Source organism: Rutidosis leptorrhynchoides, chromosome 11 (genome assembly GCF_046630445.1).
Source record: "Rutidosis leptorrhynchoides isolate AG116_Rl617_1_P2 chromosome 11, CSIRO_AGI_Rlap_v1, whole genome shotgun sequence".
Lineage (NCBI taxonomy): Eukaryota > Viridiplantae > Streptophyta > Magnoliopsida > Asterales > Asteraceae > Rutidosis > Rutidosis leptorrhynchoides.
In genome coordinates this window covers 156,149,147-156,166,002 of record NC_092343.1, presented here as the reverse complement: position 1 = coordinate 156,166,002, position 16,856 = coordinate 156,149,147, and the positions used below count along the sequence as shown (strand labels likewise).

Genomic DNA, 16,856 nt, shown 5'->3' with positions numbered 1-16,856 from the left:
CTTGATCTAGTTTTTATTAAACTGAACCGACTGCTAGCCGCTCGCAAAGTATAAATAAATACCAGCAGGGTTATCGGTTTTATAGGGTACCACCCAACAAGTTAAAGAACCAGATTGAATAACTTGAAGATATGACGCTCATGACCATGGGGAAGGTGCAAAATTCAGTTAAGGGTCACTGTAACCATAAATTTATTATTGCCAATAATTGGGTTTATCAAACAGTATATACATACAGAAAAATAATATTAGAATTTTGCAATAACCATATTTCCAATTTTAAGTATTACAATACTCAAGTCCTACAGCATACAAAATATAAAAAATGAAAACCCATAACATATATGCATACAATCAGAACACAACAAATTATAAAGTAATTTAAAGTTATTAGTGGATTGTAGTTACGGATCCAAGTAGTGAAGCTCTGCTTTCGAGGAAGCTCGTGGGAACCGCGTAACATCCTTAGAGAAGTTGTACTTTTCCTGAGCATCAGCAGTTGCATGTGGTCGGATTGATATTTTTTCAAGTGTGGGAGAATGTTCAAGTAAAAGCTTTATAAAGAGCAACAAGGGCTTTGATCTTTCTACATCCATGATATTTATAGTTTTCAAGCAGTTCAATGTCTGGTCCAAACAGTCAGAAGCTTCCAAATAAGTTAATGCTGGTTTCACATCCAAATGCACATGTGGAAGATCCTGGAAATACATTAAAAGTGAGACTGACTGTGTATAAATGGAACCCACATTAAATTACTATAAAAAGCACACACAGCACAAAAACACAAGAGAAACGTTTAGCACTCTTTACCTGATTGTACACATCGAGTTGTCTCAAGTTAGGTGAGTTCCGAAGGATACATAAAACACCTTGAAGTTGATACAAATCACCAAATTTGAAGTCTCGTAAGTAGAGAAGCTTTAGACTATTAGTTGGGTGTGGAAGCCACTTGGAAATATTTTCCGCAATAGAAAACTGTGAGGGTGAAAGTAAGATTATAAGTTAACAAAGAAGATATGGCTGGAAGATGATACGAAATAATATATGAGAACTAACTATACACAAGAGTTGAATGGTATTCACTTGCTCAAACGCAAAAAGATGAAGAGCAAAATTTAAATATTAGAATTTAAAATTCAACTCGTACCTGGAGAAAATACCAGTCGATAACAAAATACCCAACACATGGCATATTACTTAACAAGCTTGCCAAATTAACTCTTTCAACTCCCTGAATAGGTTTTTTGATAAATATACCAAACTCACTAAGACATTTACTATGCAACAAGTGGAGCAAAGTTGCATCGGGGCAACTCCTGATCACTAACTGAAACAACTTTGTAGACTTGATCTTGAAATTGTAAACGTTGGTGCATGCAACCAGTTTCAACATCTTGAGCTGTGGTAAGTTGATAATAGTTCCATGTAAGTTAGCCCCAAATTCAATATTCCTAAGCGTAAGTTTTTCGAGATATAGATATCCTTGAAACTCAAGTGGTGGCTTAATGATACAGTTGTCAAGTTCTAGCATTCTCAATTCTAGACAATGAAAAAAATAATATGGAAGTTGATAAGGTTGGTTTGAATTTGTAAGGACGAGTTCTCTAACACCATCTCTTGCCAATGATGAAATCCATTGATTGACTTCTTGGAAACTATCAAGAAACATTTTTGGTATGTGGAGATGTAACTTTAGGCGAGGACCCTTGAGATAGTTAAAGATATAGTTTGTGATCCTAATAAATCCATTATGACCAAAACTTCCATTTTTGGCAAACTTTCTTGAGAAATGTTTATCAAGAACCAGTGACGTCATTGAGGTCCATCTGTACCTCCATTTTTTTGACAGAACATGTGTCCTCACAGCATCTTGAACAGGTAGCTTCTCTAAAAGCAAGTCTATCAAATTCTCTGGCAAATTACTGATTCTATCCACTTCGGTACAAGTTACAAACCTCCTCTTAGTATTGTTATCTGTCATTACATTCAAGAAAACAAGACTGGTTTATCTAATTACTATATAATACTCTTTATTTTTATTTTTATTAATTTGTTTTTCCTTCAATCAAAATCGATGAAGATTTCCACATACCAAGATGCGCAAAATGTGATGTAGTTCTTAGGCCGATGTTATATCAGTTTACTTATGAATTATGAATGGAAGTTAGATCAATTTACTTATAAATGGGTTGATTTGGGTTATGATATATCTCTCAATGGGACAAAAAGTAAAATAGAAAAACTGCTTGATAAACAACGGATCTAATGAACTGAAAGTTTCCCAATGTGTATCTTCGATCCATAAAACCTCCCAAATCATTTTTTTTCAAAGTTTTAGTTTATTATCAAAGTAGTATATATATGTATTTGATAATCATATTTGATACACTAGTTATTTGTATAAAAGTTTGGACGAGAAGTGTTTCAGGTCAACAAAACCTCACATGTATCTAGTTAACAACCATTCATGAACTAACCTGCCTATTTTACCACCTATGGTTTCATTAAGGGACTTATCTTTTTTAGTAGAGAAAATTAGATAAATGGTCCCTGTGTTTTACATGAAAAGGGTAAATGGTCCTGATGTTCATTTTCGGGGTTCGTGATATTGTGTTTACTAAACGCATGTGGGTAGTCCCTGCACATAAACTTAAAATATATAAGAACTTAAAAAACCCTAATCGATCTAACTCTCTTTTATTCCAAATACAAACCCACACACAAAAATCAAAAGCAAATCAACCAAATTACAGAAACCTTTCACTAAAACAAAATCAGATGCACCTCACGTCGAATCAAAACAAACGAAAATTAGCGAAAGGAGCAGAGCTTTAATCAGAGGTTAGACAGAGCTTGAATCATCGTCAGTTGAAAATTGTACACCCTCGCTTTCAGTTGCAAATCGTACACCCACACTTTCAGTTGCAAATCATCGTACACCCACGATTTCAGTACAACAATCTTCGATTTGGTATTGGTAGATCTGATTCTCACTTTGGGTTTATGGGTCGGGATGAAATCGACGGTGGCGGCACGCCGGAAAAGGCTGCTAAATTGGGGGAAATGGAATATTTTGATTATTCTACTAGTAAGATCTAAACAATTATATTTATATTCAATGTATACAGGAACTGGTCGTGGACAAGGCAGGATATTGGATCACGAAACCTTCTTTTGCTTGAAAATATGCTGGACGAAATTAAAAATATCACGTTTCTCAATCGCCTGATATTTGGTGTTGGAAATATTACTAAATCCATTTATATTAAAAACGGTTTAGTTTGATTCTTGATGTAAAGGTAAAAATTTTTGTTTCATTTAATTTTTTAGAACTCATTCATGAAATAAAATAGAGATTGTGGTTAACTGTTCCACTAAGGAATCGTGTAAGTGATTATGAATTAATTATATGTATATAATCTTGATTCGTTTCACTGCGTTTTAGCTTTTTGGTATGTGCAGGTATGTGTTTTCATTTAAAGGCATTTTGTTAAAGGAATGAAGAATGGGAAGAAGAAGAAGAAGAAGAAGATAAAATAAGGAATGAAAAAAATATTAAATTATGTAAACGGACGATTTTACCCATCACGTGTTTGGCACGTGATTACACTTGACGGATGAAATAAACGTCCGTCAGAAATTGGGACCATTTACACCGGCTGTGTAAACCACAAGGACCACGAACCTCGAAAATGAACATCAGGGACCATTTACCCATTTTCATGTAAACCACAGGGACCATTTATCCAATTTTCTCTTTTTAGTAGATGTTAAATATTTTTCTGTTGTGCTTATGTTACTTTCATGTCATCTCCCAATAAGTAACATCATTAATGTTTCTTTTTCAATATTTTCTGCAGCCCATATGAAGCTTACAGTACGGGTTTCAAGCCAATCATTCATCACTCATCAGGTAATCTGAATACACTTAGTTGATACTATCTGCATTTGTCTATTTGTTGATTAGTCGTCTTTATAATGCTTTTAGTTCAAAAGGTTATTAAGGGTAACAATGAGGGCTATGAAATCTTAAACGGTTGTAATAGTATCCTAAAGCAATATTACTATACAAAAGCAAGCTGCAGGCCAAGCATACATGAAACTAAGTATAGAGTGCAATTTGTCTTATCAGCTCTTCATGTTAAAAAAGCTTGTTCTGCCTCTCTTTGTCTTTTAAAAATTTTCAACACATTAAAGTTTCACTTACACTATGTCACATCTTTTAATCCTAGACCAGCTTAGCTTAACTGATGCAAATATGTAAGCATTATATAATTGTGTGAATAGCTAAAGCAATCTATTCATACTTGCTGCTTTATTCTTTAGGGATTCTAATAAGTACCTAGGTTAAATTTCGGTCTGTTGAATATGTTAATCTAAGAATAAATCGCTAATTAGGTTATAACAATTACAAATAACTCTAATTGTTAAATCAGAAACTACGAATTCATATGGAATAAACGATGAATGTGCGACAGCATTAAATTGAGGAAAATAAAAAGTCGAATAGAAATTACAACGTGAATCAAGTTTTTCACACATAAGTACGTTTATTTGAAAATCTTAAATCAAATTATGAGGGAGAAATAAACTTACCGATATTCAAAATAAAAGATGAATCCATTGGATTACCGATTAGAGTTTAGCGCCGAAACTTGCAGTCCCTCTCGTTTTAAGTTTTTTCTGACTTTCAGGTTTTTAGGGTTTAGGTCACTGTGGCTTAAGTAAACATCCCTCGAATTTTGTCTTGTGTGTACGCTCCAAAACCAAAAGTTTTTATTTAGAGAATAGGTCCTTGTTCAATTAAAATTAGTACGGAGTTAAATACTCTTTATTTAAACTGTAATTAAATTAATTAATTTAATTAAGTAATTAATTTGTCTTTCTTTCAATTGAAGTCGATCATCTTTCCATGTACCAAGATGCGCAAATGTGATAGACTTCTTAAACCAATGAAAACCTATCATTTAAACAGCATAATGAAAACTAACTAATTGTGTGCGGTTGGTATCTCGCTGATGTTGACATCAACTTCTCTTCATAGTTAGAGTAAAATATTAATTCCATATGTCGGTACGACGACATTAAGGTAGTACAATGTGTGTTGTATAAGGAATTATAATACCAAATTTTATCGAGTAGTATTTTGTTTCTGGAAGTTGATCTTTTTTTTTTGTGCCAAAAATAACAAAAACTTCTATAAAATCGAAAACGTTTTCTAAAAGAAAACGTCTTTAACCAACTATACAATATATATACAAGAGATGATCCGATGACGCTCGTACCTAAAAAGCAGCCTACAAACTAACTATTCATACTGAGTCTCATCTATCTACATTAAATCAAACCAAACTACACCAAAAGGAGAATCGAAACAAAAAACATAACAAAACATCAAACTAACATCCAACAGTAGACCTTAAGGAAAAACTACAAAATGTAACAAGCATCGAATCTACGGTTCGACCTTTTTTAACTTGCCATGTAAAATCTCTCGACGGATATTTTTCGGAGGAATTCTCGATCTTAAAGAACAAAGCATTAGAAGATCAATCACCAATCATAGTACCCGGAGAAGGAGGGGAAAAACCACGGTTAGCCAAGTTTTGAAAGGCATCTTTATTCGAAGTTCTTAAAATTCGCACCCGACGATCCAACCTTGTTACCATCTTGAGGAGCCATATCAAAATTTAGATTGCTTGCTTCTCTGTAAACCAAATCTTCATCATAATCCATGAGTTTTAAAGATCCCAGGGTATGTATCTCTTTCGCATTTTTTCTTGTCTTCAAATTAACGCTATTCATTTGAACTTTTGATAAATGCCTATTAAAGACATGCCAAAATTTACAAAATCTTTCACACGAGAGCACCTCACAGTCGCAATATATTCTCCCGCTTCGCCCAATTAAAATCGGGGTAGGTTTTTCTTCATTCTTGCCTTCAAGATCCTTCCTTCTCCATCCCATTCTCGGTTTTTTTTTTTTTTTTTTTTTTTTGTTTTTTGTTTTTTTGTTTTTTCAATGTTTCGACGAAAGTGGAATTTGCAGGCCAACATTCAGCCCCAACAGGCAGCCCTGCATTCAGCGCATCAGAGGGCCCTACAACCAAGCCAATGGACTTTAAAATGGACTCGTCCACGGTACGATCAACCTTTAAAAACTACAGTTCATTACAATTATCAAGCGCATCAGAAGCTCTGTTACCTTCTTCCAATGCAAAGAAGAGGTAGAAACATAAATTCCATACGTGTCTCCAAAATCATCTCCATCATTTGTAGCTTGGAGATCAAATTCATCAATTGAACCAAACTTGAAAGGAAAAACACTGGATTAAGGAATCGATTTCTCATCACAGTTTATGGAAGATGTTGCCCCTACATCACCTTCTTCCACTACCCAACCTTCAAACCCAACCCCGCCACATGGGCCGACTCATCCCATGACCACCCCCGTTCCCGTGCTGGCATTACTAAACTTGATCAACGTCTAAACCGTCACATCTCCACTACCTCACCCCTCCCAAAATCATACTCTCAAGCCTTCTCTTATCTTGGTTGTCTGCCGCAGTGCTATGAACGATGGATATAATGCTTTGATTAATAACCGTACTTGAACTCTTGTGCCCCGACTTCGGGACACGATCATAATTAGGAAAAGAACAACAATATCTACAATACCAAATCTTGTCGAGGCAAGAATTTAGCTGGAGATAAGTCTTCAAATAAACATGAAGTGTTTGAGGAGATTAGAAGGAAACTTCATCATTTCTTATCACTACAAGAAAAATGGTCGTTTGTGACGATTTTTAGTGACGACTTATTATTTGGTCACTATTAATGCTATTTAGTTAACATTAAAAAGGCCGTCACTAAATTTTGTCACTATATCATATTAGTGACCAAACAAATAGTCATTTTAGTGACTAATTTTAGTATTTTGCCCTCAAATAATGTTTTGTGACGGATCTATATTGACGAAAATTGACCAACTTATTTTGGTAACTAACTCGATTTGGTGACCAATTTAGCGTTATTAGTGATGAATCGCTCTCGTCAATAAAGCTCATTTTTCTTGTAGTATATGTACATCATATCATACCTAACTAAACGGCTACTTACCAAGTTTATGGTGTTCTTTAAATATATTCCCTAAACGTTATTGGCTCCCTTCCTAATTTAACCATATAGCCATTTCAGACAAAGTAGGATAGTATAGATAAGTAATAGTTAGCTTTGTCAATAATAATAACCAATAATGTAATTTTCAAAATGTAACCAAAAAATTCATCATCAATTCAAATGCAAATAAACTTAAATACTTCTCATTTCAAAATCAATATTCCAATTTCGGCTTACAACATAATATGCAAGCAAAAAGAAAAATATTTTATCAAGATTTATGATTGTTGTCTTAAACCTCAACGAGTTTAATCCAAATACATACCAAAGCATCCAGCCAGAGAGCAACAGCAACCTACAGAGTGAAACATGTAAGAATCCTAAAATGTTGAAATGGGTAGATATAATATTACAAATAATACAGCTGCAATGTCTTCAAGATATCTTTTTTGACAAAATTCTGTAGCAGATTTGACCAGCAAGGGAGGGGGACCCTCTTGATCACCCTATTGCATTTCATCACGAGCTGTTTGAAGTTTTGAACCTTCAACGAGAGAAATAATGCAATGGTTTTTTTTTTTTTTTTTTTGTGAAAAACAACGGAAACTCATACAAACGAAATTGTTTTCCATAGGAAAACATCCTCAACGGAGAATACAAAGAAACGGGGAAACGGGGAAGCTCACACCTAGAAAGCAACCAACTAAACGAAAACTATCATTAAATGAGTCTTCCTTAAGAACCCAGAAAACATTAAAACAAATTAACCAATACTAAACCGCATACTACACACTAATAACAGGTACCAAACCAAACGAACTAAGTGAAATCAAAAAACTTAAAAAATATACGAAAAAACACGAGACGAACCCAATCAATTAACCTCTAGGTCCCGCTCTTTTCAACTTACCATTAACCCTCCCTTTCAAAGTGTTCTTCCCGGACCGATTCACTATCTTGTAAGCTAACACATTGGCGGATTCATCACCAAGTTCGCTCTCCTCCGGCAAAGTACCCTTCATCTCCCATTTCATTTTTCATTATAAGATTAAAACGAGATGTTATTGACTAAAATTCAAGCCTATTTAAGAAGGTCTTGTAAAAAAAAAATTTCCTTTGAAGTTGGTGTTAGCCCATATTATATATTGTATTATGATGTAAGCCCATCTTTATAAGGGCCATATTCTAGTATATTCTAGTGATTAGCCTTATGTTTGGTGTGATCTTTATATATGTGGCATGGATTCTCATTTGTACGAAATTCAGTTAATATCAATATCAATATATCAATTATGATTAATATGGTATCAGTAGCTATCTCCCTATAGCACAGAACCACCACGAAACCCTAACACACAAACACATCTTTACAGCAGCTTCCATCTTCTTCTGTTTTCTTTTTTTTCACACATATCTACATCCGGCAAGTACGATAAGATCTACACGGTCACTTCCGTCACTCATTTAATTCCCATTAAACTAGATCTAAACAAACACAACTACATCCATTAGAGCAAGTTGTTTAGCAATCATTGTGCGGCCTTCAATGTTGATTCGTTCTTGACCGAATCAACGACGTCCGACGCACCATCGGACGATTGGAAAAAGGCCGATGCGTTCGTCATGGGATGGATGTTCTTAACCATCTCGGAAACACTCCTTGAACGTCTCTTGAACTCACAACCAAAGACATCTTATCAAGCATGGGAGTTTTTGAAGAATATTTTCCAAGACAATAAACGATCCAAGATCGTCGAACTCACGGCTGAACTACGTTCTATTACCATTGGAGACCTCACGGCAGAAGCTTATTTTCAAAAGATTGATTCGATTGCATCTATGCTCCAGAACCTCGGATCTACCATGAAGGATGAAGAGTTAGTAACTTATGCGATCAATGGCTTAAATAATCGATTTCCTTATGCTACTCACATTATTCTACATAGCGAACCATTCCCGAATCTAAACACCGTTCGGTCCATGATCACCCTTGAAGAGATGCAACTTCAACGACAACTTCGCGGTTCAATTGATTCACCAGGAACCCCTTCGGCACCCACTGCTCTCATGGCTCAGATTCCCGCAAATGCTCCGTCTCGATCAACGATCACATCACCTCAGGTTTGTCGCAATTTTAGTCGTGGTCACTGTCGATTTGGTGAGAAGTGTCGCTATATTCACCAAGGAAATCATGCTTCACGTTCTGGTAATCATATGCAAAATACCTCAGGTAATCGGACAACAGGAAATAACCAAACTCAGCTCTTAAACATCATAGCAGCCCAACAGCATCTGTTAGCCCAACATCATCTAAATCGGTCCAGTGTTCCATCTATTCCAGGATATGGGCCGCGAACTCCCCTGGCCCAATTTTCTGGCCCGCCAGGATTCCCTGCATCTCCACAGGCCCACTACATTGGTTTGCCAGCTTCTGTCGGGTCTGGTTATTTAACAGGCCCTCTTATGCCCAGTCCACAATTTAATGGCTATCTTCAAACTGGGCCTGCTCAAATTAATACAGGTCAGGTCTCTGGCCCAGCTGCTCACACGGTCAATGGGCCTGCACAGATTACACCTGGCCCATCTCAGTTCACTGTTGGCCCCACTGGTCACACCCCATTTGCTCTTACAGCTCAGCCTAGTCAGGAAACTTTGATTCCGAATGCTTTCGCGGCCACGACACTACCTGATTACGGTAATTCGGGTTGGACTATGGATACTGGTGCGTCCACCCACCTTACCTCTAGCATTAATAATTTAAGTACTGTTTTTAATCATTGCATTTATCCATCGGTCGCCGTTGGCGACGGGAATTCTATTCCCGTCACCAATACCGGCTATAGCATGTTGCTTAATATCCACCGACCCCTCCATTTATCTAATGTCCTTGTTACCCTCAATATTGTTAAAAACCTTATTTCCGTACGTAGATTTACTCGTGATAACAAAGTTTCTGTTACATTTGACGAATTTGGTTTTTATGTGAAGGATTACTTGACACGCGGTCTACTACTCCGATGTGATAGCACCAGAGATCTTTACCCGCTCACTCCTCAGTCACCACCTACAGCTCATCAAGCTCTTGTAACCACACCCAGCATTTGGCATCAGCGACTTGGTCACCCGAGTACTGATACTTTTCGTCGTCTTATTTCAAATAATTCTATTGTTTGTAATAATACGAAGTCTCCCGTTCTTTGTCATGCTTGCCAACTTGGCAAACACGTGAGACTTCCATTTAGTAGTTCTGTTTCGCATTTTACTTCATTATTTGACATTGTTCACTCGGACTTATGGACGTCTCCCATACCGAGTCTTAGCGGATACAAATACTATGTTCTATTTTTTTTTTTTTTTTTTTTTTTTTTGAAAAGCTACTATGTTCTATTTTTGGATCATTACTCGCATTATTTATGGATTTTCCCTTTACATAATAAGTCTGAAGTATTTGACAAATTTTTACAATTTCGTACATATGTTAAAACTCAATTCAATACTGAAATAAAAGCCTTTCAATGTGATAATGGTGGTGAATTTGATAACAAACAATTCCAGTAACTTTTTCAAACCAACGGTATTCAAATACGTTTCTCTTGCCCCCACACCTCTCAACAAAACGGCAAGTCCGAACGCATGATCCGCACCATAAACAATCTCATCCGCACTTTACTCTTTCAAGCTAACCTCCCACCTACCTTCTGGGTCGAGGCTCTACACATGGCCACTTACCTCATAAATCTCCTACCCTCCTCCGCCATCAACCACGAAATTCCCCACACCCGCCTATACAAGTACAAACCTAACTACTTCTCCCTCCGAGTTTTTGGATGTCTCTGCTATCCTCACTTACACACCACTCACAAACTTGCTCCTCGCTCCACTCCATGCATATTCCTTGGCTATCTGACTAATCACCGCGGGTATCGCTGTTATGACCTATCCACTCACAAAATCATCCTTTCTCGACACGTCACTTTTGACGAGACATCCTTTCCATACAGCTCTACCACGCCCTCAACACCACCATCATATGGATTCCTGGACCACCCCACCACCCAATCTCCTATCAAGAAACCTCTCCGACCCTCCAGATACAAATCCTCCCGAAATCACCCTTCCCACTTCTCCCACTCCACCTACCCCTCTTACACCTCCCACACCACCATTACCATAAAACCCTATTCCCGATCCACAACCAGCTGCCCCCACTAAACCCACCACTTCCACTCACCCTATGGTCACCCGTCACCGTGTCGGTACCACCAAACCTGTCCAACGGCTCAATCTTCATGTAGCCACCCCTTCTCCCATACCTAAAACATACTCACATGCCTTTCAAGACCCCAACTGGCAACATGCTATGACCGATGAATATAATGTTTTACTTAAAAACGGTACTTGGACTCTTGTGCCTCGCCCATCGGACACGGACGTAGTTCGCTCCATGTGGCTCTTTAAGCACAAGTTTAATACAGATGGTACTTTAAGCAGGTATAAGGCTCGCCTCGTTGCTAACGGACGTAGCCAACAGGTTGGTATTGACTGCGATGAGACCTTCAGTCCGGTTGTCAAACCGGCCACTATCAGGACTGTTCTCAGCTTAACCATTTCTCGACATTGGTCGGTCCATCAGCTGGATGTCAAGAATGCCTTTCTTCACGACAATCTATTCGAGACTGTTTACATGCATCAGCCGCCTGGTTTCCGGGATCCCACTCGCGCTAACCATGTGTGCCTCTTACATAAGTCCCTCTACGGACTTAAGCAGGCACCTCGCGCTTGGTTTCAGCGATTCGCCAGTTATGCCCAGCGAGTTGGTTTTCTGCACAGCAGATGTGATCCTTCCCTGTTTATCTATAAACATGGTGCTGACACCGCATACTTACTATTATATGTTGATGATATTGTCTTGACTGCATCGACTCCGGCTTTCCTTCAGCGGATTATTGCCTCGCTTCACACGGAATTTTCGATGATCGATCTTGGCCCACTGAATTACTTCCTCGGCATTTCTGTCACTCGCACCACTTCTGGGATGTTTCTCTCTAAGAAGAATTATGCCACTGAAATCCTTGAGCGTGCAGACATGGCTGGTTACAATCCCAGCAGAACACCCGTCGACACCTGCACCAAACTCACAGCATCCGGACCTCGTGTCAAGGATCCCACATTATACCGTAGCCTCGTCGGAGTTCTTCAGTACCTCACATTTACTCACCTTGCTGCTCTACAACGTATATTACGGTATGTCCAGGGTACTATTGATCTCGGCCTTCAGCTACATGCCTCTCCTGCTACATCTCTGACTGCATACTCCGATGCCGACTGGGCTGGTTGCCCGACTACTCGCCGCTCCACCTCAGGCTATTGTGTATTCCTTGGTGATAATCTTTTGTCCTGGTCCTCCAAGCGACAACAGACTCCATCCCGCTCCAGTGCTGAAGCGGAATATCGCGGTGTCGCAAACGCCGTGGCCGAGACATGTTAGATTCTCAACCTTCTCCGTGAGTTGCACTGTCCATTATTTTCTGCCACTCTGGTCTACTGTGACAATGTCAGTGCTGTTTATATGTCTAGTAACCCGGTTCAGCATCAGTGAACCAAGCATATCGAGATTCACTACTAACATTTATCCTCATTTAGACCCCCATATATAGACGTGTTAGTAAATTAACATGTCTATATAAACAAATGGACACGTCTAATTAGAAAAAAAGGGCGGATTAATATATTATTTAGACATGTTGACATGTCTAATTAAAATATTTAGACGTGTTGTTGATAAAAAGAGCGGAACACCTCTAATTAACATGTTATTTAGACGTGTTGACACGTTTATTTGATCAAATTGGAGGAACACGTCTAAACGTGTTATTATTTAGACGTGTTCTAATTAACATTTAGACGTGTTTAGACATGTTGTTGATTAAAGTGGTGGAACACCTCTAATTAATATATTATATAGACTTATTAACACGTCTAGGTAAGCCAAACACGTCTAGTTAGAAACCATTTAGCTATTAGGGTTCCCTGACCCTTAAAAGTAAAAAAGCAGTATTTTCCTCTACAACCTTCATCTTCTTTACTTCTAACCTCAAATATTACATCTCAATCTCAATTTCATAGGTCTAACCTCTTCTTCACTACACCATGCTCTAATCTTCAAATACCTAATTCTTATATGTGGTTCCTCTATTAACCTAATTCTTTACCCGAACTACATTCGTCACTCCTCTGTTCTGCCACCAATTTTTGTGTCCGCTTATATACACCAAACGAAAATGGCGAAAGTCTAGGGTTTCGTTCGTCATCATTTTTTTTGCAATTAACATATTTAATGGTTTGATTTGCATATTTTTCGGTGTTTGACGCCGAGTTCTTGCGATAGGGTTGATGAAAGTTTTTTCCCCGTTAGAAGCGTTCGATAATGGCGAAAGGTTAGGTTTAATTTCTATTCCTTTTATGTTTAACAGTTTCCATTGTTCGAAATTTTGTTCTTAGTCATTACTAATTACTAATTAGTTATTTGAACAGATAGTACCAGAAAGGAAGCATTGGTTTTGCTATCATAGTTTGTCTTCATAAGTTAACTTTTTTTTTTTCAAAAGATTGTTGTTACTCTGTCGTGATATATATCTTCAATTCATTAATCTGTATTATTGTGTCTTCATTTACGGTTTATGCGCTTTTTTTTTTTTTTCCTTTATTTTTGAATTTTTGTGACATCATCTTAATGGTTCGATTGTTTATCAGTGTTTTTGGCGATTTCTTTATACATCGATCATTTCTGCCATTTCCAGGTACTGTGGGATTTAAATTTCCGCTCTTACTTTTTTTTTTAATCTTCGATGTTCCTGTTTTTGTGTTTCGTTTTCGTCGATGTGGTCATTTGGGTGGCCTGTTATCATTTGCGTTGGTATCTCCATGTCTTTAGTATATTCAGAAATTTATTAGTATTGTCTTATTGAATTTATTAACAAATTTCAGTAACTTGAAATATATAGTATCAAGTTCGGTAACTGAGGTATGTAATAATTCAATATTGCTTTTGGGTCCTCGCGGATGTGGTAAAATCGCGCTATGATATTTTGTTTTTTCTCTAATTTGTTCATGTTATCTATAATGTAATCTGAATTTATTAATAATATAATTGTTAAATTTAGGTTTTTAGCTTTGATATAAGTAGATGTAATATCAGTATTATTTAGTTAATTGTTAGATCTACGTTTATCTGTTTATTTATTATTTATTTTTGTTTTTGTAAACTAGTTTTATTGGTTTTGGGTGTGTGTTTGGGTATAGGTTTTAGAGTTGGCTGGGAATGCAGCAAGGGATAACAAGAAGAGCAGAATTATTCCAAGGCACGTGCTGCTAGCAATCAGGAATGATGATGAACTTGGAAAGCTATTGGCTGGAGTAACAATTGCTCATGGTGGTGTTTTGCCTAACATTAACCCTGTTCTATTGCCTAAGAAGACTGCTGCTGCTGCCACAAAAGAGCCTAAATCTCCATCAAAGGCTGCAAAGTCTCCCAAGAAAGCTTGATTAGTTAAGTTGCTGTTTGGTAGTAAATGTAGCTTATTATCCTAAAAGTACTTGTCCGTTGTTTGGGTTGGTTGGTTTAGCAAGTAGAGTATATTGGATGTGCTAAGATGTATCTGATCGCTATGAATGAAATTTGCTTGTTTTGTTCTACTGTTAAGCTTGTTCTCCTCGAATTCAAAAGGTTTCAAATTAAACAGTTAGCTTTAGTTGTTACATTAAATTTACAATAATTATAGTGAAACTGACCCTAGTTCAAAAACAAAACTCCAATGTTATGAAAGAACTAGATCACGTATGTTTAACAATTAGCTTCAATGTTTACAGAAGAACCAAATAGGAAAACTAGTAATGTTTATATAGAATGCAACTGACTTATTGGATTCAATACTGGTATTAGACATGCATTTCTACAAAAAGATGATACAACCAAACATAATCATGTTGTACTAACTCCCTAAACACAAAATATGTGTTGAATAAGTGATCTGCAAATGATAGTGATTTTTTTTTTCTTTTTTGTTATGTATGATAGTTTGAATGATTAAAATTACGGTGTACTAAATTAACCAACCGCATCAGGCAAATCCCCCCATTTCTATCTCATCAAAAGAAAATACTCATTTGCAGCTGTATAAATATGGGTGTCTCATGTTTATCATCGTTGCCTAACCATTTCTAACAACCTACATGTTTTTTCTGACAAATCAAACTAACCGTAAATGAAGCCTGTACAAGTACCGGATTTCATCATGCACGCGTGCCTGATTCCAGCCCCGCTAGGGGTGTGATTGCAGCCTGTTACACGCTCCGTGCGTTACAGACGTACCTGATTGCAGCTCACACACGTGCCTTAATTGTCTGCAATATTAATAGCTTTTGTTGAGGTTTCATTCATGAAATATAACTGCAAGTTTTTTAATGAATTCTAACTGAAACTTTTGTCTTCGTATACCTAATGGACGTTTCATTTGTTGCAGGTGTTTTGGATATCTTCAAATTTTGCCCAAGTAGAGTAAGATTCTTCATTTATTCTTTATATGTATATGTATTAATGCATTAATGTTTGCAGTTACACGTATGCCTTTTATATGTGTTCATAGTGTGCAATTGTTTAAACGCAAAATGTTCTATATGTTATTGTTTTTCCTGCACCAAGTTCTCTATTAATTTACTAAATGTTGCAGGACGGTAACCAAATTCCTAATTTTGGTCCTTTAATATGTGCAGCTGCAACTGCTCCTTCGTTCGAACAGTTTCGTTCACATGGATGATAGCCTCAAGACAATTTAAGGTACATATTTACACTTCTAAACAAGACTTTTTTATAGCCATAAACTGTTTCAAGTAAATGTCTGTTTGGAATCTTGGAGGACTGCCCATTGTTTGTTATGCTCAACTTTCTCAACACATGTAGTGATACTCATTTACTTCCACTACCTGATGGAATAGTTCATTAGCTATACAAACATTAGGATGTCCTTACTAACAATACTAACTATAATAAAATACCCTTTTCAGATTGGAGCAGCAGGTTCGGATGCAGCAATTGTGAGGTTGCATGATTTCACACCACCGTTGGCACTCACATGGAGGAACAACTGCATGCTTGACATTTATTTCACCCGCTGGAGGGGACTGATTGCAGAGGGATGACATGTTGGATGGCTACCATTAGCTACCGTTTTTAGTTTAGAGTTCCTCCATTGTAAATTACATTCATGACCTTTTTGTAAATACTTTAAAGATATGTATATATATGATATTTATATATAAAGTTTGGTTCTGTAGTAAATTTAATTTCGTATATTTGGTGCATTTGGTATTTGGCGGGTATTATTTAAAATATTTGAGATTTTAATTTATCTGGCGCCGGAGAGATTGAAATATCTCTGGTATTTGGCGGGTATTATTTAAAATATCTAAGATTTTAACCAGGGTTAACATTTACCGGAACACGTTTAATTGATAACACGTCTAATCGATAACACGTCTAATTGTTACCCGTAACACGTCTAATTATCAATTAGACGTGTTAATTTAACCAATTAGACGTGTTCCTGGAACACGTCTAATTGACAAAAAAGAGGAACACGTCTAAATACACTACTTTTTAGACGTGTTGACACGTCTAATTGAGTTTTTTAGACGTGTTCACGGACCGCACTATATGTCATAAGCAATTAGTGCTGTCAC

General features: G+C 37.0%; 2 protein-coding genes and 1 long non-coding RNA gene across 4 annotated transcripts; 2 read left to right on the top strand and 1 right to left on the bottom strand.

Annotated features, from left to right (window-relative positions):
- Positions 1-295: 295 nt before the first annotated feature.
- Positions 296-1,981, bottom strand: LOC139875104 (F-box/FBD/LRR-repeat protein At1g13570-like). The gene is made up of 4 exons (XM_071862469.1): positions 1,148-1,981; positions 811-975; positions 409-698; positions 296-302 (listed from the first exon to the last, which is right to left on the bottom strand). Exons 1-4 carry the CDS (start codon positions 1,979-1,981, stop codon positions 296-298), a joined length of 1,296 nt encoding a protein of 431 aa, XP_071718570.1.
- An 11,564-nt stretch (positions 1,982-13,545) lies between these two features.
- Positions 13,546-14,663, top strand: LOC139875102 (histone H2A-like). The gene is made up of 3 exons (XM_071862468.1): positions 13,546-13,555; positions 13,872-13,918; positions 14,421-14,663. Exons 1-3 carry the CDS (start codon positions 13,546-13,548, stop codon positions 14,661-14,663), a joined length of 300 nt encoding a protein of 99 aa, XP_071718569.1.
- Positions 14,664-15,344: 681 nt separating this feature from the next.
- LOC139875789 (uncharacterized) lies at positions 15,345-16,404 on the top strand. 2 transcript variants are annotated; one of them, XR_011767950.1, is made up of 4 exons: positions 15,345-15,547; positions 15,641-15,675; positions 15,891-15,954; positions 16,182-16,404. It is a non-coding gene; the product is annotated as an uncharacterized lncRNA (long non-coding RNA). The 2 variants fall into 2 exon arrangements; XR_011767949.1 differs by having other exon boundaries at positions 15,345-15,675.
- Positions 16,405-16,856: the final 452 nt, after the last annotated feature.